The following is a 23,787-nucleotide window of genomic DNA, read 5'->3' as shown; positions in this document are numbered from 1 at the left end:
TTCTGTTAAGATCCATTATTTTCCCCCAATAAATACATGAAATATGTTTTGTCTTTCAGACCAAATACAAAGATTCCTACTTAAAGAATATTTTGGGACACTACGTGGGCAGCTTTGAGGATCCATATCATACACACTGCATGAAAGTTGCAGCTCAAAACAGTGACGTAAGTTCTAAGATGGTTGTTCAGCTTTCCAAATAACACCTCTTTAGGGCATGGATAAAATGGTTGCATCCTCGTGTCTGATTTCTCTTCCTCCCAGAAAAACTACAAAGCAGAATTTGAAGAAGACCGAGGCAAAGGCTTCTTCCCCCAGACTATAACTCAAGAATATGAAACAATCAAGAAACTGGATCAATGTAAAGATGTAAGTCTGTAGTATGACCTTCGAACGTCCTGTCCTCCAGAGCATCTAGCAGTCGAGAGATATTTAAGATTTTAACACTTTTCAAATATATGCAAGCAAGGAAATTATAAGAAACAAAATTTATTTTGTAGGTGAACTGTTTTCCTTAGCTGTCATCCATACATTTCAAGAGCTAATTCTAGTACATTTCCCCAAAGAGGAGTTATCAGAAATCTGAAGAATGAGAAAGTTTCTTGTACAGCTATGAAAGCACTCTAAAAACACTGCAGTCTAATTAGAAAAGAGCCTTGTGTTTTATTAACTACAAGCTTCTTTTATTTTGGGGAATGGGTTCTCCTTGCTTGGACTATAGGATTTGATTGCTAAGACTATTCCTTTTTTTTCCCTCCACAGCACACCTACAAAGTCCATCCAGATAAAACAAAATTCACTCAAGTCACTGACTCTCCTGTGCTGGTGCAAGCCCAAGTCAATTCCAAGCAACTGAGTGATGTAAGTTCCTTTAAATAGGCAGGAAATCCAATTTTGAGGGATAACATATCATAACTCTGTATATAAAATCCAGTGACTTGTCACATTTACCAAAAAAGGCTAAGTGAATTTAGCAAATTTAACTTGTCTATATTTGTCATCACCTAAAATATCTCCCTATTTAGTTGCCTTGCATCTTCCAGGATGTATAGCAAGGATAGCAGAATGGTTCTCTAAGGGGGACTAATGTAGCTTATGCTGGAAGGAACATGAGGCCTTGAGTCCAGCAAATCAGGGTGAGACTCCAGCTCTGTCATTTATAACCTGGCAGCCTAGGCACATTGTTTAACCTCGCCATGCCTCGCGTTTCCCTTTTGTAATTTGCAGTTGTTTTGAGGGTAAACGAAAGGAGATCTGAGCATAGTAAATACCCTGGCCCGGAGTACATGTTTAATGCACGGGATGTCTCTGTCTCAAATAAGTCTCGGAAAAATGGAGCTTTTGAGATAATTTTATCACATGACTTTTAAGTATGAACTTCCAAGCTTGTGCTGAACTAAGCAAAACAATAAAAGTAACCTCCGTCAATTTATGGCCAGAAATAAAGTCTTCAGATAAGAGTATTAACAAATCATAATGTATGTGAGGGGACGTGTTTCTCCAGAAAGTGTGCATTGACCATGGAATGAAAGGGCTGGGAGTCTCAGAATCTCCTGATTCTGGGTCCGGTTGTGATGTGCCTGGAGAGGGAACATATATGGAAGAGCCACCTCCTTCAAGGATAGTCCTACCATGGTGACAGATGTGCTGTCATGCAGGTTGTCAGTCGGGCAGGGTGGACTACCCTAGCTCTGGACTTCTGTATTGGTCTCAACAATATTGTCAGTTGTTATTTAACAAAATGTATTTTATGTTTTATTCTGTGAAATGTACCACCCAAGATTTTTGTATTTTGGGACAATTCTTCTTTCAAGCTAATGGTCTCCTTTTTTCTGTCTCTCCGTCTGTCTCTGTCTCTTTCACTCTCTATCTCAGCTGAACTACAAAGCAAAGCATGAAAGTGAAAAGTTCAAGTGCCACATACCCCCGGATACTCCTGCCCTCCTCCAGCACAAAGTCAATGCTTATAACCTGAGTGATGTAAGTTCCTATATACTATGCTATGGGATATCCTGACAACCTGTGCTTTTATTTCTGGGTGGCTTCACTGAATAAACACTTCAGTGTTAAAGATGGGAAGAACAGGGATCCCTGGGTGGCTCAGCAGTTCAGAGCCTGCCTTTGGCCCAGGGCGTGATCCTGGCATCCCCGGATCGAGTCCCACATCAGGCTCCTGCATGGAGCCTGCTTCTCCCTCTCTCTCTCTCTCTCTCTCTCTCTCATAAATAAATAAATAAAATCTTAAAAAAATATGGGAAGAACATTTAGCATTTGCACCATGTCCTTATGCCTCTACCCATGTATCTCTCAATTTACCTTATAAATGTGTGTAGCAATGTTGTAGGTAGCTTCATACAATTAGACAGTCTTGATATGTTTTAACCAACCCCCAAAATGCCACCACTCATGTAGGTTTGACTGCAAATCATAATGTTAGATATTTTAGCCATATGTTCATTTATGTTATACAATGATTAATTTTCATCCAGGACCTGTTTTTTCAGATACGGTTTCATTTTATTTATTCCTCAGATGTATAATGTCCCTTATTTCACACAAATGATGTTTATTTTTACATGTAAGAGAGCTTGCACAAAAAGCATAAGGCCAGGTATCCATTGCTACCTTTCATTTTCAAAACTTAATTTTATAGAAAGGTCAAATCCCCCTTGGAAAGGGAGATCTCAATTTCTTCAACAATTCTATAAATAAGTACTTAAATTATCTAGCATCAATGAGTATTGTAATGATTCAGGAAATAACCTTTACAGAGGACTTTGAGATCAAATGAAAGTGATATCTTTAGATCATAAAAAGTAAATTAACTGTAGAATATTTGTGCCACTCTGTGAAATGCTCAGTATCAGGACTTAGATATTAGTATGGTAACTAGGATTAGGTTAATTTAATGAAAGATTCTAATGAGGAGAGAACCTTGATCTTGGAAAATTAGAAGCTTCAGCTTGAAGAGAAATAACTAAAATATGCATGATTTTCTACAGTTAAAATGGTTCATTTATTTCATATTAAGACAGAGTATTGAGATACTCATTAGTCTTGACAGTGTGATAACATGCATATCACCTTTGCCAATTCCTTTGTTAAAATTTTCCTGTTCAGAATATCTATAAGCAAGACTGGGAGAAGAGCAAAGCAAAGAAGTTTGACATTAAGGTGGATGCCATCCCCCTGCTGGCAGCCAAAGCCAACAGCAGGATCGCCAGCGATGTGAGTGTGGCCTGGGCACCCGGGCAGGGGGCCCCCAGTGACGCTGCCTGATGGGTGGGATCTGGCATGTGTGATGTCTTCACAGGTGATGTACAAGAAAGACTATGAGAAAAGCAAAGGGAAGATGATTGGAGCCCTGAGCATTAATGATGATCCCAAGATGCTGCATTCTTTGAAGACAGCCAAAAACCAGAGTGACGTGAGTGTCTTTGTAAATCACCCTTACTTTCAGATATGGCTGCATTTACTGTTTACTATAACTTTGGATGAGATGTTAGCCTATATGAAATCTCTGATTCAGGATGACAAGTCAAACACAAAAGCCCAGGGTTAAGAAATGATTAAGTTCCTTATTCTTATGACATCTCTGTACTTTGAGACATCAGTGAAATTTTAAATGTTTCCTTAATCTCTTTAGTGCCCTCTGTTTTATTAGGGGGAAAATACACTAGCAATAGCATTTTCTTTATTGTTATTTCCTAGAAATGGATTTAATATCTCAGTATGTATAAACACATATTCATTCCATGTAATGATATGACTTCAGGTACTCTGCAAAAATATATATAGAAAAATAAAAGGCAAAAAGTGAGAAAACCAGGCTAAAGACCAATAAAGTAGGAAAACTAGATGAAGCATACCTCAAGAACAAAGTATTTTAAGAATTTTATAAAACACTGATCTCGTTTCAAAGACTAAAATATTAAAAATTCTTTATAAAAATTGCTTCTCTAACTCGTGGCATTAAATAAATATTCCCTATTCTGTATCATTTATAAGTATGCTTGTCTTTACTGCATATATTTTTGGATTTCTACATGGTAAAATTAAGGAGAATGTGTAGAATACATGAAACCTATAATAAAATGGAAAAACCATATTAGTGTGTATTACTATAAAGAAAAATATTAGAACTCAAGGAGAAAAGCCAGCTTCCAAAGGTATTGTAAATAAAATGCGTTTTCATCAAGTAATGAGCTGAAGACTTTTCTAGGACTGAGCCTAAGTATCTAAGGTCCACCTTATACCTTTTACCTAATTTTGCAGTATTTAAAAAACTCATTTTCCTTCAAACGCATTCAAGTGGATAGAATTACATTAAGACAAAATTGCAAAAAAAAAAAAAAAATTGCTCAAGCAGTGTTGGTATGTCATGGGATATCCTGGCTGAGCAATGTTACGATAAATAACACAAGAGCATATACAGTTGTTAGCAGACTAGATTATCTAAGACGTGAGCCTCTACCATAGAAATACTGCCTTTTTGGCCATGTGGAAAATAAATTCTGAAAAAATACAAAATTTGCCTTTTTGGTATAGCAATGATGGGAATGGCTTCTACACCATGACATAGATTTTTCTTCTCTTTGATTTTCTTCTTCCTTTGACAGAGATTATACAGGGAAAACTATGAGAAGACAAAAGCAAAGAGCATGAACTACTGTGAGACCCCTAAATACCAACTCGACACTCTGCTGAAGAACTTCAGCGAGGTTGGAAAGGCCGTGGTTGCCCCTGGGGTTTGAGGGTTTCTCTACGATGTGACAAATAACGTACACAATCGACATATCTGTCAATATGCTTCTCTTTCAGGCTAAATACAAAGATTCCTATGTACAGAACGTCTTGGGCCATTACGTGGGCAGCTTCGAGGACCCATATCAAATACACTGCATGAAAGTCTCAGCTCAAAACAGTGACGTAAGTTGAAGACCATTGTTCTGTGTCTCGATGACATTCTTTGGGAGTAAGAACAGTCATGATCTATTTTCGTTCTTTCTCATTATAGAAAAATTACAAAGCCGAGTATGAAGAAGATAAAGGGAAATGCTTTTTCCCTCAGACAATCACACAAGAATATGAAGCAATCAAGAAGCTAGACCAGTGTAAAGACGTAAGTCAGCTGCCCGGACTTCTCCAAATGGGGTTTGGGGTTCCTGTGCCATCTAGTGGTGAATTCAGCAGGAGTTAACATGCTAATGCCTAGTGGTTAGCAGATGGTAAATTTTAAATTTGGGGTGGAACTGGGGAGCACAAAAGTTATTGTGAATTATTATTATAGCTTATGTCAGGCACTGTCCTTGACACTGAGAAAGAAAAGGGAACAAGGTGGGCTGCCTCTGGGGGAACATGCATTTGAGAGGGAGAAATAGATAATAAACAAAAAACGTATAAAGAAGGAAGCTACTAGACCATGATAAAACAACCTATGTAGAATGATGCTATAGGATTGGAATAGGGTGATGTGGGAGAGAGAGTGGATGGGCTCCATAGGCCGGGTGCTCTGGGAGGGTCTAAGGCAGGAATGTGCAGTCATGCGAAGATCAAGGGGAGAGCAACTGGAAGATGGTCTAAGGAGAGAACAGCTGGGCACTTAAGGAATTGCAAGGACGAAGTAGCAGAAATGTTCTGGAGACGGAGACAGCGGTAAGAAGTGAAATGGTCGGGGATGGGGGGGTGCAGATTCTGTAGGGTAGGGCTCATCAGCCACAGCACAGTTTAGGTCAAGTCATATGGAGAGCCGTTGTAAGGCGTGAGCCAGAGGAAGATTAATCTGGTTGCTGAATTGCGACAGGGAGACCAATTTAGAGGCAACATCAGGGGATGGAGATTGAGAGAGAGAGAGAAGTGACAATATGTCAACCAAGTTTTCAGAAAATAAACTCTATTTTTAACTGGAAACTCTATATGTAGTATGTATGTAAACAAGAATATAAAGATATGTTATTATGATATTTCATCAAAGAACATCTTTTCTAGCATACGTACAAAGTTCATCCAGATAAGACCAAATTCACGGCCGTCACCGACACTCCGGTACTGTTGCAAGCCCAACTCAACACAAAACAGCTTAGCGATGTAAGTGCCTTGATCTGTGCAAGTGTGGATGACCTCGAATGCTGTGTTTATTTGAAATATAAGCATTTTCACGGGCTCATCTATCTACCCAACAATGTCATTTTTCAAGATTTAATAAGATGCAAATGAAGTTGCTAGACTGAATTGCAGCTTTGGGAAAAATGGTATTGGACGATAATAAAAATAATATTTCCTCAATAAGTCACCAGTTTTTAGTGGGGAATTTGCCCATTGGGATCTGTCACACACCCAAAATAATGCATATTAAACTTCATGAATTTGGAAACAACAGAAGCATGTATTTGTGTGGGTAACAAGGCGAGCATTTCCCATTCTTGAGTTTGCTAACAAAGGCTTTACAAAAAGATAAAGAGCACAGAGACAAGAAAGACCTCAGGCAGTGATAAGGAAATGAGCATGGGATGCCCATATGGAGTCCAAGCGGGATGGGGAGAGAGAGCGAGGGTGGCCAAGAACCATCTAAAGCGGGTTGGCCCAGCCGGGCGGGGGTCGGGGAAGAGCAGCGGTGCTTCTCGGCCACACTCCTGTGGGCCACCTGGCGACCCGGTTAGAACACAGATTCTGATTCGGTTGGTCTGGAGGAGACGCGGACTCTCGCCAGCTCCTTGGAGCCGCTGCCACTGCTGGCCCGCGCTCCGGGCTGCACGGTGCCCGCAGGGCTAAGAGCCGCACAGCCTTCTCGGGGAGGAAAGTCCAGCCTGGCCTACGAGAAGACGTGGTTTAAGATCAGCTCGTTTGCAACCGGGAAAGTAGTGAACAACCTCACTGCACCCCAGGAGTCCTATCAGTTCATCACGCGGCATTTCTAGCATATTAGTATTTTATGCCACAAGAAGGAACAGCTAAACGCTAACATCCTGGCCCAGCTGAGCCTGGGAAGCTGACGAGGAACAGGGTGTCCTAGGCCGTGTGTCATCACCGCCTACTCTTCTCACTGGCCTGGACTTGCCACGGGCACTGTTGTTGACGACATTCAATCGTGCATTTGCCTTTAGCTCCAGAATTCAGCCTCATTATCTCTATATATCCCCTTCCTTCCACCTGTGTCACCTTTAAAAAATTTTAAATACAGTGCTGTACTTTACATTTTCAATAATCTGACTGTACTAGCATTTTAATTATTTAGAATTATTTCTATTTTTATTTCTCTGATCATAGAATTTAATAGACTTTGAGTGTTCGTGTCCTGAAGTCACAGCCTAAAAGTTTAGATCCAACAATGAGTTTCCCACACGTACATTGTGATAGCGTTTATAAAAATGACAGCCCAAACTGGATTATACCACAATCCTGAAAGTGGGAGGGAGAGTCTAGGCCTTGTAATGGACTTTGGATAGACCATTGCTTTGAGGTGTGTTTTATAAAAGGGTAGAAGTAACTTAGCTGTTCACATACACTCTCCCACGTGCGCTCAAGGAAATCCCGGCCCTGAACTGTTTGGATATCTTCTGTTTTCCAGCTGAATTACAAAGCAAAACATGAAAGTGAGAAGTTCAAGTGCAACGTGCCAGCAGATGCTCCCCAGTTTATCCAGCACAGAGTCAATGCCTATAACTTAAGTGACGTAAGTATCAAAGCTACAGAAATCTACCATTATGTGCCGTGTGAAGGGGAAATGTGATGGGTGTTTGAAAGACCAAATCAGGAGTTACGCAATTAAACAACGGTGGCAATTGTTTCCAGAGTATAAGTGGAGCTTTTAAGGCTGAACTGCTCAGAAGGCTCTTACTTTGCTCTTCTAATTCACTTTCCACATTTTCTGTTACCATCAGAAACATCCTCTTTATTACCCTCAGCTCATCTCTGTAGCGTTTGGCAAGCTCTTACCTATGAACGTCACATTTCACCTTCTCTAAGTGGTTGTCTTTTTACGTTGTCCTTTATACATCAGCGTGGCAGAAATTTTAGAAAGCTCATAGGATATTAAGAAAGCGTATTATCCTTATGCGGTGGGAGGGGAGAAGCTGGATGACACGTTAATAAATAATTATACTATCAGTTGGTACATATAGTGTTTGTAGGTGAAAAAAGTCTACATATAGAAGTCTTCAGTCTGTTTCTTATTGTTACTGAATGACTCTGTGTTAGATGTTGTTCTAACAATTTTTCTGCTGAAATCTCCTGTTCAGAATATCTATAAGCATGACTGGGAGAAGAGCAAAGCAAAGAAGTTTGACATTAAGGTGGATGCCATCCCCCTGCTGGCAGCCAAAGCCAACAGCAGGATCGCCAGCGATGTGAGTGTGGCCTGGGCACCCGGGCAGGGGGCCCCCAGTGACGCTGCCTGATGGGTGGGATCTGGCATGTGTGATGTCTTCACAGGTGATGTACAAGAAAGACTATGAGAAAAGCAAAGGGAAGATGATTGGAGCCCTGAGCATTAATGATGATCCTAAGATGCTGCATTCTTTGAAGACAGCCAAAAACCAGAGTGACGTGAGTGTCTTTGTAGATCTAACTTGCTTTCAAGATGACATCCCTCTTAATATGCCCAAGGGGGGTAGCACGTAGAAGGATACCATGTCTATGGGCTCTGTCATGTTCACAACAAACTGCTGGGAATGAACTTTAGAAGTAGAATGATTTCCCAGATTCTTGTACCTTTGAGGAGAAAAATTTCTGATTTATACTTGATGTCCATTTCACTTTGAAAACCATTTTAAAAATATTTAATAGAATATTGATTTTAATTCTCAAAACTTCTTGAAAACATCACTAGATGGTTTCATATTCAGATTAAAAAATAACCTTTAAAATGATGATTTTAAAACTGTCTATATTGGAAGAAAATCATGAGTCAAAGATAAAAATCTTATTGTTAATTATTGTTCTTTATTGACTTCAGTAATTAGTACTGGCATAGGTTCAAGAAAAATACTCCATTTATAGGCTCCTTTGAACGTCTGATAAAAGACTTGATCATTCGTCTAGAAAATTGAACTTTTTCTTCCTGCCTTTTGTCTGAATTTCAGAGAATATAAATTCCCTATGGCTTGTCTATGGGCCAAGTCTCCTCTTTTGGTTGAAGTTCTTACTATAGAGGGGAAAAAATCTATTGCAAATTGCACTATATGCTGTGTTTAAAAAATGTTTAGAGAATTCCTTAAGAGTGTTCAACATAGCTTGCAAATATTATTTTTTTCATAATTAAATAGAAGGATGCTTGTATCCTTTACTTTCATTTCAACCATGTGTTCATATAATCTATATGTATCTTCATTAATTCATTTTGCATGTGCTATGTAGTCTTATGGCAGTTTAAAACATCCCGTGGTCAGTAGTTTTCTCTAATAACTTCACACTGATTTATGTCCGTATATAGTGATCACATACATCATATTATGTTTTTTACCAGCTCCTTATCCTTTCTCAGTTCAGAAGGTTATATCTGTCTGTTGACAGTACATGCATCTTTATCCTATCACAGTACCCATTACAACACTAAGCACTTAGTATCTTCAGTAAATATTTGTTAATTGATATTGGTAACCAAGAGAGCTAGTCAATGATGAATCATTTTCACATACATCCAAGCTAAGTGCTAAGCTGCAGATATAGAACATGCATAGCTTTTAAAGAGAATCTTTTAAAGCCATTTGGACCTTTGACAACATTTTGTATGTGCAGATATGTGTGAACTGGTATGAACATGAACAAAAGAATCAAACGGTTTAGTCAAAAACACTTCCTCACAGCAATGCTGTGGCAACATTATCAGTTTGTTTGCTTATTTATTAAAGGTTTATTTATTTTAGAGAAGGAAGGAGAGAGCATGAGCGGGGGAGGGGCAGAGGAAGAGGGAGAGAAAAACTCAAGCAGACTCCACACTCAGCATGGAGCCCAACATGGGGCTCAATCCCACAACCCCAAAATCCTGACCTGAGCTGAAACTATGAGTCAGACTCTCAACCAGCTGCACCACTTAGGCACCCTATCAGCTTATTTCTAATAAAGACAAACTGTATTTTTTCAATGTTCTTACATATGATCAGAAAGTTTCCATATTTTATTTTCATAAACCAGAGGCTAGATTTTACAATTAAGTGATGTTTATTCAGTGAGAGTGATTGCCCACAAAATATTTGGGAGGAAGATCACATTCCCTAAGAAAGCTAAAAGATCAGATTGTTTGCAACAGGAATTTCTACAGAAGATTTATATACTTGCTAGCTTGGGTCACTATCTTTAATGCTTATGTGATCATGGGGAGATAGAATGGTTTAGAATTTTCCTACAGGCACTGGGGTAGAATTTTTCTCTCTGTTAAGGTAATTGGTTGAGTGGACATGATGAAGCTGGGACCTTGACCTAATTAGCACCCTGTCTAACATTCCAGAAAACCAGCTAGTGAAAGTGCTTTCTGAGGCCCAGTCATTTGGTTTATGAGAACACTGTAATAAGTGCCAAGGTTACTTTAATGGCTCAGTTTCACAAACTTTTCTCCTTTGAGGTCTTATTACTGCTGCAATCTGAAGCTTCTTTTAAACTGTTACTGAAATTAAACTTCGTATGAAAAAACCAAGGGGATTCTCAGTGGAGCTTATCTACTGTCAAGAGTAGACTAGTCAGGTTGAAAAAATCAGTAACCCCATAAACATGATGTTAGAAAAGCTAAGTAGTCAAGTGGACAGCTTTATTCATGAAGTAGTCATTTTATAAAATCAGAAGCATGAAATGATTGTCCTATAATTTTCATCTATTAAAAAAAATACTTCTTTATTGGAAAACAAAAGATTAAATTACTTTGGTAAAAATAATGCTTGTTAATGGTCTTGAAAAAACCCTGTGTTGGGGATCCCTGGGTGGCACAGCGGTTTGGCGCCTGCCTTTGGCCCAGGGCGCGATCCTGGAGACCCGGGATCGAATCCCATATCGGGCTCCCGGTGCATGGAGCCTGCTTCTCCCTCTGCCTGTGTCTCTGCCTCTCTCTCTCTCTCTGTGACTATCATAAATAAATAAAAAAAAAAAAAATTTAAAAAAAAAAAAAAAAAAAAAAAAAAAAACCCTGTGTTAAAATAAAATACCTTGCTGAAGTAGAAGCTGTGCCCCCCTCCTGTTGTCTGACAGTTGCTCTTTGATCTAAAAGGAGATTTGATAACATATGTCCACGTCTGACTTTTTTGGAGGGAAAGGGTTCAATAATGTGTAACATACGAACAAATTTTAGAAAAAAAATAACTACTCGGATGTTTGAATGTGTTTCTCTAACTCCTGTCTGTTGTTTGTGAGATATTTCTGTGCTTGTCCGGAAACCCATTGAGGATTTATGGTAATAAATGGAAAATTCCTATTCACAGCGTGAATATCGAAAAGATTATGAGAAGTCAAAGACTATTTACACAGCACCTCTTGATATGCTCCAAGTCACTCAAGCTAAGAAATCTCAGGAAATTGCCAGTGATGTGGACTATAAGCACATCTTACACAATTACAGCTACCCACCTGACAGCATCAACGTGGATCTCGCCAAGAAGGCTTATGCACTGCAGAGTGATGTGAGTAATCAGATTTTGTCTATTCCCTTTTTCTAAGGTGGAAACAGAAATAAGTGGAATGGTGTTTTTGACCATTCTCAGAGGTGTTGGCATTGTCTTCTGTATGTAGCATGTATGTAATGGGAAAATGACCCTTGTGGCTTGATGAGAGCATGCCCTTCAGAGTTAGACCTAGATCTAGCATGAACTCATCCCTATATACTCATCCCTATATCCCTTCGGGAAAGCTATCAACGTTGCTGAGCCTAGAGTGCTCCTTGTAAAATCGGAATAAGGTAAAAGAATTATTTTGAGAATATAAATGCATGCAAAATATTTAGCTTAGTGACAGGCCCTAGTGCATTCTCAGTAAACATTCACTGTTACCTCATTCATTGTTATCAATAATTTTTTACCTACATAGCTATCTTGCCTGAAAATAAAATATCTTCCATCATTTATAACATCAATTTTCATAATCATGGAAGGTATTTCCTGCAGATGAAAACTCATCTAGGCAAATTAATTTGAGCTACACAATTGAACACTTCATTCTAACAATCTTATTTTTTTTAATGTAGCAAAATACACATAACATAAAACTAGCCACCTTTATCATTTTTTAAGTGTGCCATTCAGTAGCAGCTAATTATATTCACATCGTTGTGCACTCAGTCTTCAAAGCCTTTTCATCTTATAAAACTGAAACTCTATAGCAGTTAACTCCCTGTTTTCCCCTCTCCCTAGCTCCTGGCAACCACCCTTCTACTTTAGCTGGGCTGCTCTGTAGACCATGTATATGTAGAGTCATTCAGTATTTGTCTTCTTGTTACTGGCCTATTTCACTTAATGAAATGTCCTCAAAGTTCATTCATGTTGTAGCATGTATCAGAATTTCCTTCCTTCTTGAGGTTGAATAATATCGCATTGTATGTGCATACCACATTTTGTTTGTCCCTTTATCCATCCGTGAACATTTGTGTTTCTCCCATCTTTTTGGCTATTCTGAATAATGCTTCTACAAATGTAGGTGACAAATATTCCTTTGAGAGCCTGCTCTCAATTCTTCTGGGTATACACTCAGAAATGGGTTTGCTAGATCACATGGTAATTCTATTTTTAATTTTTTGAGGAACTACTCTACTCTTTTCTACAGCACCTGAACGATTTTAAATTACCATCACTAACAATCCTATTTCATGCATTGTTATTTATTTTTTAAATTTTGCTATGTTTCTTTCTCCCAAGTAGATGGTAAGCCTTTCAAAGGCAGAAACCAAATAGTTTCTTGATTTTTTTCATTCCAATTAAAAGGCCCACACTAAAAAACAATGGTTTGAATTTTGTATCTAGAATATAAGTTTTAGGTACCACATATAGCCAGACAATAAGAGTAGCCTATTATTTTATTATTTTATTCTCTTAGAGAGTGAGAGTAGGGGTGTGTATGGAGGGCTGGGGAAGAGGGAGAGGGAGAGTGAGAGAGAACCCAAGCAGGCTGCACACCCAGCACAGAGCCTGATATGGGGCTTAATTCCACAACAGTGAGATCATGACCTGAACCAAAATCACGAGTTGAACATTGAAGCAACTGAGCCACCCAAGCACCCCAAGAATAACCTATTATTTTAATGGCATCAAGTGTGTCCCCAAAATGGGAAAAATTCCAAGTAATAACAGCCTTCTACAAGCAAATTGAGTGTAACTATTTTATTTTTTAAATACTTTATTTGAGCAGATAACGAGCAGCAAGGAGGGGCAGAAGGAGGTAGAGAAGCAGACTCCCTGCTGAGCAGGAAGCCCAATGTGGGGCTCAATCCCAGGACCGGGGATCACAACCTGAACCAAAGGCAGACGCTTAACCAACTGAGCCACCGAGGTGCCCCTAGCATAACTATTTTAAAGTGCATTGTTAACCAATATAGAAACACTCCAAAGTTAACCATTACACATGAAGGGCAACGTGTGTAAACATATAGTACAAATAACTGTTATCAAGTCTTATCAGAAGATGAGCAAAATTATCTACCTTCAATGTGGCCATCAGTCCTAATTTGACCAAAGAAACATAATACTTAGAGTTCCAGGGAGCAAACACCTCACCTTTGATTATCTAAATATAACAATTTTTTTTATTTTTATGAAGTTTTTATTTATTTTTACGAAGTATAGCTTTAAATGTAGTATTTGTCCATATTGGAGTTAGAGTCCCACATACCTCCTTTCAGTTGGAAATAAGGATGAGATGGACTACTTGCCAGCTGGAACACTGATGACCTAAGGGCTGTTAAAATCTCCTACCAAGGAAATACTTAACATAACTCAATATGGGGCATCTGGGAGGCTCAGTCAATTAAGCATCCGATTCTTGATTTTGGCTCAGGTTATGATCTCTCTGGGTCTGAGATCGAGCTCTGTGTTGGGCTCTGTGCTCAACGTGGAATCTGCTTGTGTTTCTTTCTCTCTTCCTTTGCCCCTCCCCCACTGATGCTTGTGCACGCACTCTCAAATAAGTAAAATCTTAAAAAAAAAAAACTTAAGATTTGGAGTAAGGAAGCTGGTCAGAAATCTTAACACTGTTTTGGGTGAAACGTTAATGATTTCAGGAGTAAGGATGATGCTGAACAAAAAAACCTGTAACCTTTCTCTTGGTATTTTAGGTTGAATACAAGGCTGACTACAACAGCTGGATGAAAGGTTGTGGCTGGGTGCCTTTTGGATCCTTAGAAATGGAAAAGGCAAAGAGAGCTTCAGACATCCTAAATGAGGTAAAGCCATCCCATGTGCCACAGAGAGGGTTGGGATTGTGCTGTGTTAAAGCCTCCAGAACCATGGAAGCACCTTCTTTTCCCTCTTCATTCTTTCATGATTGTTACTTAGAAAAAAGCACTTACCACGTGCATGAATTATCCAGATAGATAAGCTTTACATCACCAAAACCCTTTATATTAACCATTCATGATTAAATTATTTTTAAACAACTGTATCAAGGCATAATTTGCATGCCACAAAATTCACCCATTTTTAATAAGTTCATGTAGTTTTATGGTCATCACTATAACTTGAATTTTAAAATGCTGCTAGTATGCCAAAGTTTCCTTGAAAAACTCCAACTCCCATCTGCAATACCCAGTAACCAGAGATCTTGCTTTCCGTCCCTATAGTTGTACTTTTCTAGAAATTTCTTTTGTATGAGCTTTTCTTCACTTAGCACCATGCTTTAGAGGCTCATCTATATATCTGCACGTATCTGCAATTCATTCCTTATTATATTGAGTAGTATTCCTTTGCATAGCTATATTTTTGGCTGTCCAGTGGTAGACATGTAGATTCTTTCCAATTTTGGCAATTATGAATAATGCATAGATGAATACTATGGAAATTGTCCTTTAAGTATTACACCCTATGTCCTATTCTTGATGATTTTGAAGTACTAGATAAGTTGTTATTCAGTCTAAGAAAAAGCAGCGATGACTTTGCACTCTAAATGGCCAGGTGATCGGTCCCTTCCCCTCTGACAGAGGCACATTCCCATGGCTGGCAGGTGAACCCATCAGGGAGGTTAGCCTACATAAAGAAGGGACGGAGGTACTGAGTGAAGGTTCTTGTTTCTGTTGTTCTGGGATTTGCTTGCTTTTGGCAAACAACATTTTATCTCCTCAGAGATTTTTCATAAAAGTTCCTCTGAGTTGGTGGTTTTCAGAAGTCTGAAGCTGAGTGATGCTACTTCATACACAGAAGTGGGATGCAGGAGGGAAGAAGACTGGGAGACTAGATGGAGGAAAACATAGGAATGTAGCTAGAAGGTCCCGTCGGAACCCCTTCCACCCACCGTCTTCTCTCCTGTAGCTCCTCAGCACTTTAGTGATAAGCTGTGGACTAGTCACATGGAGGCTGCAGAGCAGAAGTTCTCCCTTTCTTATAGGAACCCCTAGCCATTGCCTAATTCCCCAGGTCCTCCCCCCTCAACCAGAGAGCTGCTTTACCTCTGTTCCACTGACAGGAATCTGAGAGCCTGTTAGTGTCACACACAAGACGCTCCAAATTTCCTTGCATGCTTTTCTGATGCTTTAGAAAACTTTGTGGTGTTTCTGGGTTCTATTTAGCTGAGTACCCTCTTTCATTTCATAAGCAACAAGTAGTCTGGTTCCTGAAAGTTATATTGATTGGTCTGTAGTGCCCCAGATATCCAATATTAAGCCAATTTTTGGAACCTTGTCTCTTGTATTGTATTCATCTTTCCCCCAAGCCAACCAAGAAGCTAGTATCTTAACATTTTAAAATCAGGAAAAAAAACCTTTGTTCCTCCAAAATAAACCTCAAGGATTTTTATATATTAGCCTTCAGTGAAAGTAATATTGCTGTTTATCTTGTTTTAATTCACCAAACAGAAAAAATACCGCCAACATCCAGACACTCTCAAGTTTACTTCGATTGAAGATGCTCCGATTATAGTACAGTCCAAAATCAACCAGGCCCAGAGAAGTGATGTGAGTGCTAATTCCATCTGTATTTTAATAAATGTTAATGGAAACAAATACGTTTGGTTCTAAACGTGCTGACCACCTGTGGTTATTCTGCAATCCAAAGAGACTCAGTTCCGTGAGCAACTCTGTAACTCTCCCAGCTTTTCATTAATAAGACACACCTAAGTCACCTCTCCAGGGTGTTATGTATGCTATGCTGACCGTCCTTCCAGCCATTTAACATTTAACATCAGGGGCTTCTCTTGATGACAAGAAACACTATAAGCCTATTTCTAGGAAAGACCAGGAAAATGAAGGTATGCAGCACACCTTCTGGAGGAGCTACGTTGAAAGTCAGAGCTAAGACAATAATCATGTAGAGTAAAAACCACCCCAGAGTCCCATCAGTCACCCACCAAGCGGAAGATAGATGGCTTGTGCATCCCACCCAGTTAGCCTTTTCTGTGCTCAGGGAAGTATCTGCAGGTTAACATTTTCATCAGGCCATCTCCCAGGGCTAACCTCTCTGAGGTGCCCCTACCGAAGCTCAGAGGTGCCTAGCACATACCGAGGGACCTTGGCCAAGGCTGAACGGGCACTAGGATGGGACCCTGTGCATTGCATGTGAGACCTTGAAGGCCCACAGATCTGTGCAGGTGAATGTGGGGATGACCCAGAGAACGTCATTCATAAAAAGCACCTCTGTGTAATGTGATCTGTTCTGAAATTATTTTCCTTTGTCGATAAACCCTTTTCCCTCCTTTGTTTTGTTCATGCATTTCTTTTCATCTTTCAGGTTGCATACAAAGCCAAAGGAGAAGAAATTCTTCACAAGTACAACCTGCCAGCCGACCTGCCCCAGTTCATCCAGGCTAAAGTTAATGCCTACAATATCAGTGAGGTATGCACATGAGCTCAGCTGCTGGCTGCGTGTGAAGGCCTTTCTAAATGTGGCCTCAGTTATATGCAAAGGACTTTTTTCTTTCAGAATATGTACAAAACAGACTTGAAAGATTTGAGCAAGAAGGGCTATGACCTGAGAACGGACGCGATTCCCATCAGAGCCGCCAAAGCTGCCCGGCAGGCAGCAAGTGATGTAAGTGCCGCTGGTGGTCCCCGGTGTGTAACTAGGAAGTATGGGTGGGGTGGACTCGCTATCCAGAAGTCACCGTGTCTGCTGTCTCCAGCGGGAAATGAGTCCTGTTGAAAACTATTTAGAAAAGAAAGTTCCCTAAACAGGTCTGAATTTTCCTGGCAGTAAGGATTTGTAGAACCTTTACTAACCCGTTCTAATGAAACACTCTAAGTTAAAGGTCTCCTCCGTATTTCTGTACAAATTCACATTATTCTCCTCATGGAAATAAACAAGTCACTCACTGTTTAAGTCCTAATAGCCTCCTGGTGGTAACATTTTTATCTCAAAACTTTAATTTATATGAATTCCCTCTTTACCTTATTTCTTTTTAATTAATTGCTTCCAGAGATGGATTAATTGGCCCCAAGGTCCATAGCAGTCATTAGGTTCCATGAAAGTTAGAAATTTTGTCTTTTTTCCTTATCATACTTGTAACTATGAACTAGTTACTTTCCTCTTTGAGATTCAAATCAAATTGACTCAACCCCCACCTGCTAACCTTTAGGAAGTAGGATACCCTTTCTTCTGCTTAATGCAGATATTCTGAGGTTTGTCTTTCCATTACCTCTGGCTCCTACTTTGTACACAGTGGTTTCGCTCATGCTCACCTGGACTCTCCTGTCCTGGATTCACTTCTTTTTCTGGTCTGCATGGTCCAGAGATGGAACACAGCCCCGTCTTTTGGTCCCCCGACCCCAAGTCCCAAGCGCAACTTCACTGATTGCTTGAAATGAAGTTGACATTGCACCGATGTAAATAAGTTACAATTGAATAATAAATACTTGTATCATCAAAGTCCTGCCATCCAAAATTTCTTACCCATTCCCTTTCTCTCTGGGTACATTCTTCCAGCTACTCCCCCCCCCCCCCAATACACACATAAGCTTTCCTTCACATCTCTGCTTCTCAGTTTCCCATGCTTCTTCCCAGATCTACCCAAGCAAGTTCAGTTCTTCTCACTTTATAATTCAGAGCCAATTCATGTTTACACACAACTGGCTCTGGGTCTTCCTTTGAATATCCAAATACTCATTAAAATTCTACTACAACTAAGATAGCCAGCTCTTTGGGGGTCTCCTGGAGCAGCACAATATAACTGGTAATGATTGCAGAATGTTTATCCTTTCATTTGTCTCTACCAGTGTATAAGTAGAAAGGAACTTACTACCTTGTCTCTGACATGAATTATGGAAATGTTCCCCACCCCAACCTCTCTCAGGTGGCTGAAGCAGCTACAGACAATTAAATAGGCTCTAAGTAACATTTTAATTTTACCAGGCTACATTTCAAACTATATACAAATGAATACATCTAATTGGTTGTTGAAGTAATTCCTGGGACGCTCAATTGCTTTAAGTCATGGTCTCATTGTTCAGTAAAATCTTCATAACTACATTTTAAAATATACCCACTTTGTTTCCAATAGGTTCAATACAAAAAAGATTATGAAAAAGCCAAAGGGAAAATGGTTGGCTTCCAAAGTCTCCAAGATGATCCTAAACTGGTTCACTATATGAATGTAGCCAAGATACAATCTGACCGAGAGTATAAAAAAGACTATGAGAAGACAAAAACAAAATACAACACACCCCATGATATGTTCAATGTTGTGGCAGCCAAGAAAGCTCAGGATGTTGCCAGCAATGTCAACTATAAGCATACACTCCATCATTACACCTACCTGCCTGATGCCATGGACCTGGAGTTGTCTAAAAATATGATGCACATACAGAGCGATGTAAGTGACACTTACTTCACAGGATAATCCTCTCTTAAGGTCAGAAACTGCATGAGAACCCACTGCTTGGGGCACTTACTCCTTTTTTTCCCCTTTGCTATAGAATGCCTATAAGGAAGACTACAACACCTGGATGAAAGGCATAGGCTGGATACCTATTGGCAGTCTGGATGTAGAAAAAGTTAGGAAAGCAGGTGATGCCCTGAATGAAAAGAAGTACAGGCAGCATCCAGACACCATCAAATTTACCAGCATCGTGGACTCCCCAGTTATGGTCCAGGCAAAACAGAACACAAAGCAAGTCAGTGATGTAAGTACAAAAGAGGGGGCCAAGAATGAAGGGAGGCTTCAACAAAATAATTAGCAGCTCAAAAGTTTTATTCTTCGGAGCCATTAATTTTCCTTTTACTTTATTTAATTTAAAATAATAATTACAGTTATTTTTAGTTTGGGGGTCACCTGAGTGGCTCAGTTTGGTTAAGTGTCAGACTCTTGATATCTCATATCAGGTCTTAATCTCAGAGTCATGAGTTCAAGCCCTGCATTGGGCTCCATTAGAAAAACAAACAAAACAACCACAACAATTATTTTTAGTTTGGGCACTAACATTTTCTTCTATATTACTATTTATCTTTTTATAACATCTTCCTTTTTAGCTGCCTTTGAAATACTGTGTTACTGGATAAATTTGTCATGATGAAAAAGTTCTACTCTTGTACTACACCTGTATATACACACACAAAATTTAAATTCCAGACACTTTAACAAACTCATCACCTTCAAGTCCATATTAAGTTGCATATATTTGCTGTTTCATATATAAAATACTAGTACAGGGCAATAATTCACATGAGTATATGGTTTTGCTTCTCAGAATTCATCATACACAAATATTATAGAGGCTTTTGAAAACTTACATCTTGGAGATTAGTATGTTGTTTGCTCGGCTGTCCATGAACAATGTGTATGACCTGGCTAAAGTCAGACCTAAAGGGAAGCTTAGTGTATAGAAGAATTAAAGGGACATGGAAAGCATTTATTTATTAATTCATTGAATGAATGCTTTTGAACTCCTTCCCTGTGCTGGGCATTGTATTATACGCTGATGCTATAAAGACGCCATAGATGAGGAGTAGTGAGATATAGGATATAACAAGGATATAAGAGTGTAAGACAAAAGCATGGATAGAACCAGAGCATTGTCACACCAAGAGGTGAATGCTACAGGAGAGGTATGTGCCAAGTGCAAGAGAAGAGGGTAACCCCCCACCAAGGCTTCCCTGGCAAATAAGGGAAGAGGGTGCATTCTTGGTGAAAGAAAAAAACATAATGACCAAGAAGAGTTAATGAACTGGAAGGACGGTGAAGGGTTTGGGATTATTATCTGATAATTGAGGATCTTGCGTGCTAACTTATACTCTGGATATTGTGGGGTAGGTAATTGGAGGTACTAAAGATCTTAATCCATGGAGTTGATTATCAGATATGTGTTCTAAAAGATAGCTCTGACAAAGAGTGCTGAGATGGCACTGGTTAGGGGAGAGATTGGAGGTAAGAAGATAGATTAAAAGCGCTTACAGAAACCTAGCAAAAGACTCCTTTGGACTTCAACTAAAGCACTAGCAATGGCAGAGGAGATGTGTAGAGGACAGAATCAGTGAGACTCTGAATGCCTAGCTATGGTTTCTAAAGGCAGTGAGGAAGTAAAGTTACCTCTTGGATGCCTAGAAGAAGTTATTTAGGATTTGAGAATTCAAATAGATATCAGCCTCTTTAGACTTTGTGATACATAGACGGCAATTTACATGTGATATCTACTTGAGGGTTTATGTGATAAATGACAGTCAAGAGATTGAAAATCTAGTGATTCCAGTTGTATTTTAGATTTTTAGAAATCAAGCAATTTCTTTTCTATTACCAAGAGGAGGACACAATCTAAGTTCTATATCCTGCACCTAGCTGTCTTTCTGACATCTGTAAAAAGGATAAGATAGGGTAAATATGAAACGGTAAATCTCTTAAGTACACTGGGTAATGTAGAAGTGCCCTCATAGCATGAGGAGATTATTATATGGTTTTAGTGCTACAATTGTAATTGGAAAGGTTTGTTGTTTTTTTTTTTATAGCAGAAGTGAAAGACTCCTAAATGCCATTTTCTAAGAATCAAAAACCCAAAACTAAAAAACAAGACCTCTTTACTCCACTAGTAAAGATTGGACTTTTCTGACTTTCGTAAATTCTGTTTATTCAAGTTAGGGTTTCGCATTTGAAATGATTTTCCATTCATTTCTAGCAGTCAAAGATCACTGTTTTCTACTTTTCTATTTTAATACACAGAGTTTATAGGTCTTTCTAAAAATGACAAAATGCTTGAGTTTTTAAAAAAATAGGGAAATACCTTTGATTTTTAACAATAGAAGTAGTAGAGGGACTGTGCTGGGAGTAACTCCTTTAAGTGTGCAATTCAAACATTTTCTTTTTTTGTACTGTCTGTGATACATGTTATTTTTGTGATTGTGTATTGCAGATCTTATACAAAGCTAAAGGAGAAGATGTGAAACATAAATACACTATGAGTCCTGATCTCCCTCAGTTTCTCCAGGCCAAGTGCAATGCTTACAATATAAGTGACGTAAGTAGGGTTTTCAATGGGGTGTGAAACCCAGACAAGGTGATAAAGTAATAGAATCGCAGAGTAGGATGGGGCCTTGATAACTATTTAGGTCAGTTTCCCATACACATACTGGATGGAGCCTATCTCATGACGATGGCTCTCTGCCTCTTCAGTTGGCCTCTTCAAGGGCAGTATAATTCCAAAAGGATGTGACATTTTCCCTTACATGGAGCCCAACATCTGTTCCTCTAAAACTTCGAGTTAGTTTTCCTCATTTTGCAAGTGGAGAGAGTTTTTATCCTGCAGAAAAATAAGAATGAATGAAATCCTTTTATTACAGCAAACCTGAAATTTCTAAAGCTAACCACCAGGTCTTCCCTTGACCTTCCTTCCGTAAGAGTGGACAACTTCATTTTCTCTAGTTGGTCCTCACACACCAAGGTTTCCAGAAAGAACATTTATCCCTCTCTTCTAGATCCACTCCAGTTTCTCCGCATCCTGCTTTGCTCTGCACCCAAACCAGGTTTGGGTGTATAATTGGCGCAGCATCCTGTAATTTCATGCTACACAAGGTGTGACATTTTGCTAATGTGACTTCCCAAAACAGAATGTACCGTAGGAGATTCCTTTAGCTTCTATCTGGAAACGAACAAAACAGTCCCAGCAATTGGGGACTCACTTCAGCTGATCCATGCACAGCATGCTGACCTCCTTCTTTCCTTCATATCCCAGGTCTGCTACAAACGGGACTGGCATGATTTAATAGCCAAGGGCAACAATGTGCTGGGTGACGCAATTCCCATCACTGCGGCCAAAGCATCCAGAAACATTGCCAGTGATGTGAGTAAAAATTTTAGGGGAAATGTGGGTGCATTGCCTTTTTAAAAACTAATCAAATGTGTGCTTGTCTAAATGATGCCACATTGAAAACAATATGTTGAGGTAATGACGTTGAAATTCTCCACAAGATACTGTTTTGAAAAGCTGTCATTTTTTCAAAATTCCTTGATTCTTTTCCGTTGACCCCACTTGGTAGAGCTGTTGTAAATCTGACAACCACTTTCTCCCCTGATTCATAGGCCAAATTACCTCTACTGACACATTTCCTTGACAGCCCACATTTATTTTCAGTGAGAACACCCTACCTGACACTAACACATTAAATTCAAATGACTGCCTGCATAATAATTGTATTAAGAAGATTGAAAAGATGTTCTATTAAATGTAAGGATTTTGTAAACCAAATGGGTAAAGGTCCATTTTTCTTGAATTTAATTTTCATTTATGTAAATCAATGCCCATTTCATCTATAATAGGAAATGTATACACTTCCACTTCTCATTGAAGATCAAAAATCTCAAACAGCATGCATGCCCCGTAGACTTCACTGTCACCTACTATTCTGAGGGCTACAATCACGGTTTGGGAAAGGAGAAGAAAGAAGCCACCCATGTGTGCAGACCACAGGGGAGCTCAGCTTTCCTTAGAGAGAGGTCCCTGAAAATGCGTCCCTCAGAGATGTGCACACCACTATGGAGTACATCTCTAGGTTAAGGACAAAGTGAAAGTCTAAATATGACTTTATCATTGTTTTAGGCCTTGTGCAGGGCTCTTTCTAACATACCTAGAAATGTCTCGATGACCCTTTTGCCTGCTAAGTTCTTGTTTATAAATTGCTGCATAAATGACACGAGCAGAGTTTCTGCAGAATTTAAGTGGATTTGAGTTCTCTTCTATAAAAATTGAGGTTTTGACCTGTTACCTACCATACAACTCCGTCTACACCCCATTGCCGGTGCCAGCAGCGAGAGAGCTTGGGCCGCAGAGCCTTTGCGCTGAGGTTTTTACTGCCAGGGGAAGCTCCCAGCCATTCCTGCCCTTCCTGTTCCTGAACTCCTCTGCAGCTGCTTCAGCAGGGAGCTTGGAAAGAGGCTGCGGAGAAGTGGGTGGAGAAGGCCGGGCTACCTGCTTATGCAGTATCTAAATTGATGCCCCCTAGAAAGAAGAGGGGTTTGTTCTAACCTTACTCCAGCAGCCTGAGACAACACAGTAAAGGTTTCCACCCCCTACTCCCAAGAAAAACTGTGTGAACTCGCATACAGAGTCCTTTGGAGTTTCTTCTACGTCCGTTGCATACGTATCACTCGGTCAATGGGAGCAGTATATGGAAGGTTTTCTCACTAATTTCTAACGTTCTGTGATGTATGATAACATTCTGTGGTGGTAGTAATGGATTGGGAAAATTCACATCC

General features: G+C 39.5%; 1 protein-coding gene across 50 annotated transcripts in view; it reads left to right on the top strand.

Moving 5' to 3' along the window:
- Positions 1 to 23,787, top strand: part of NEB (nebulin) — a 207,467-nt gene that overhangs the window by 26,533 nt on the left and 157,147 nt on the right. For 49 of the 50 annotated variants that reach the window (XM_072757772.1, XM_072757798.1, XM_072757793.1 and 46 more), the window contains exons 15-36: positions 60 to 167; positions 265 to 369; positions 763 to 861; positions 1,876 to 1,980; positions 3,121 to 3,228; positions 3,314 to 3,427; positions 4,620 to 4,721; positions 4,822 to 4,929; positions 5,018 to 5,122; positions 5,989 to 6,087; positions 7,568 to 7,672; positions 8,238 to 8,345; positions 8,431 to 8,544; positions 11,406 to 11,603; positions 14,243 to 14,350; positions 15,974 to 16,072; positions 16,845 to 16,949; positions 17,037 to 17,144; positions 18,610 to 18,921; positions 19,025 to 19,231; positions 21,449 to 21,553; positions 22,268 to 22,375. In XM_072757772.1, coding sequence (XP_072613873.1) covers positions 60 to 167; positions 265 to 369; positions 763 to 861; positions 1,876 to 1,980; positions 3,121 to 3,228; positions 3,314 to 3,427; positions 4,620 to 4,721; positions 4,822 to 4,929; positions 5,018 to 5,122; positions 5,989 to 6,087; positions 7,568 to 7,672; positions 8,238 to 8,345; positions 8,431 to 8,544; positions 11,406 to 11,603; positions 14,243 to 14,350; positions 15,974 to 16,072; positions 16,845 to 16,949; positions 17,037 to 17,144; positions 18,610 to 18,921; positions 19,025 to 19,231; positions 21,449 to 21,553; positions 22,268 to 22,375 — 2,730 coding nt within the window. The remainder of the gene's footprint in view (positions 1 to 59; positions 168 to 264; positions 370 to 762; positions 862 to 1,875; positions 1,981 to 3,120; positions 3,229 to 3,313; positions 3,428 to 4,619; positions 4,722 to 4,821; positions 4,930 to 5,017; positions 5,123 to 5,988; positions 6,088 to 7,567; positions 7,673 to 8,237; positions 8,346 to 8,430; positions 8,545 to 11,405; positions 11,604 to 14,242; positions 14,351 to 15,973; positions 16,073 to 16,844; positions 16,950 to 17,036; positions 17,145 to 18,609; positions 18,922 to 19,024; positions 19,232 to 21,448; positions 21,554 to 22,267; positions 22,376 to 23,787) is intronic. The other variant, XM_072757801.1, reaches the window with a different exon arrangement.

The sequence above is a fragment of the Vulpes vulpes genome, chromosome 5 (assembly GCF_048418805.1).
Source record: "Vulpes vulpes isolate BD-2025 chromosome 5, VulVul3, whole genome shotgun sequence".
Classification (NCBI taxonomy): domain Eukaryota; kingdom Metazoa; phylum Chordata; class Mammalia; order Carnivora; family Canidae; genus Vulpes; species Vulpes vulpes.
The sequence above is the reverse complement of the archived record's forward strand: the minus strand, read 5'-3'. Positions and strand labels throughout refer to the sequence as shown.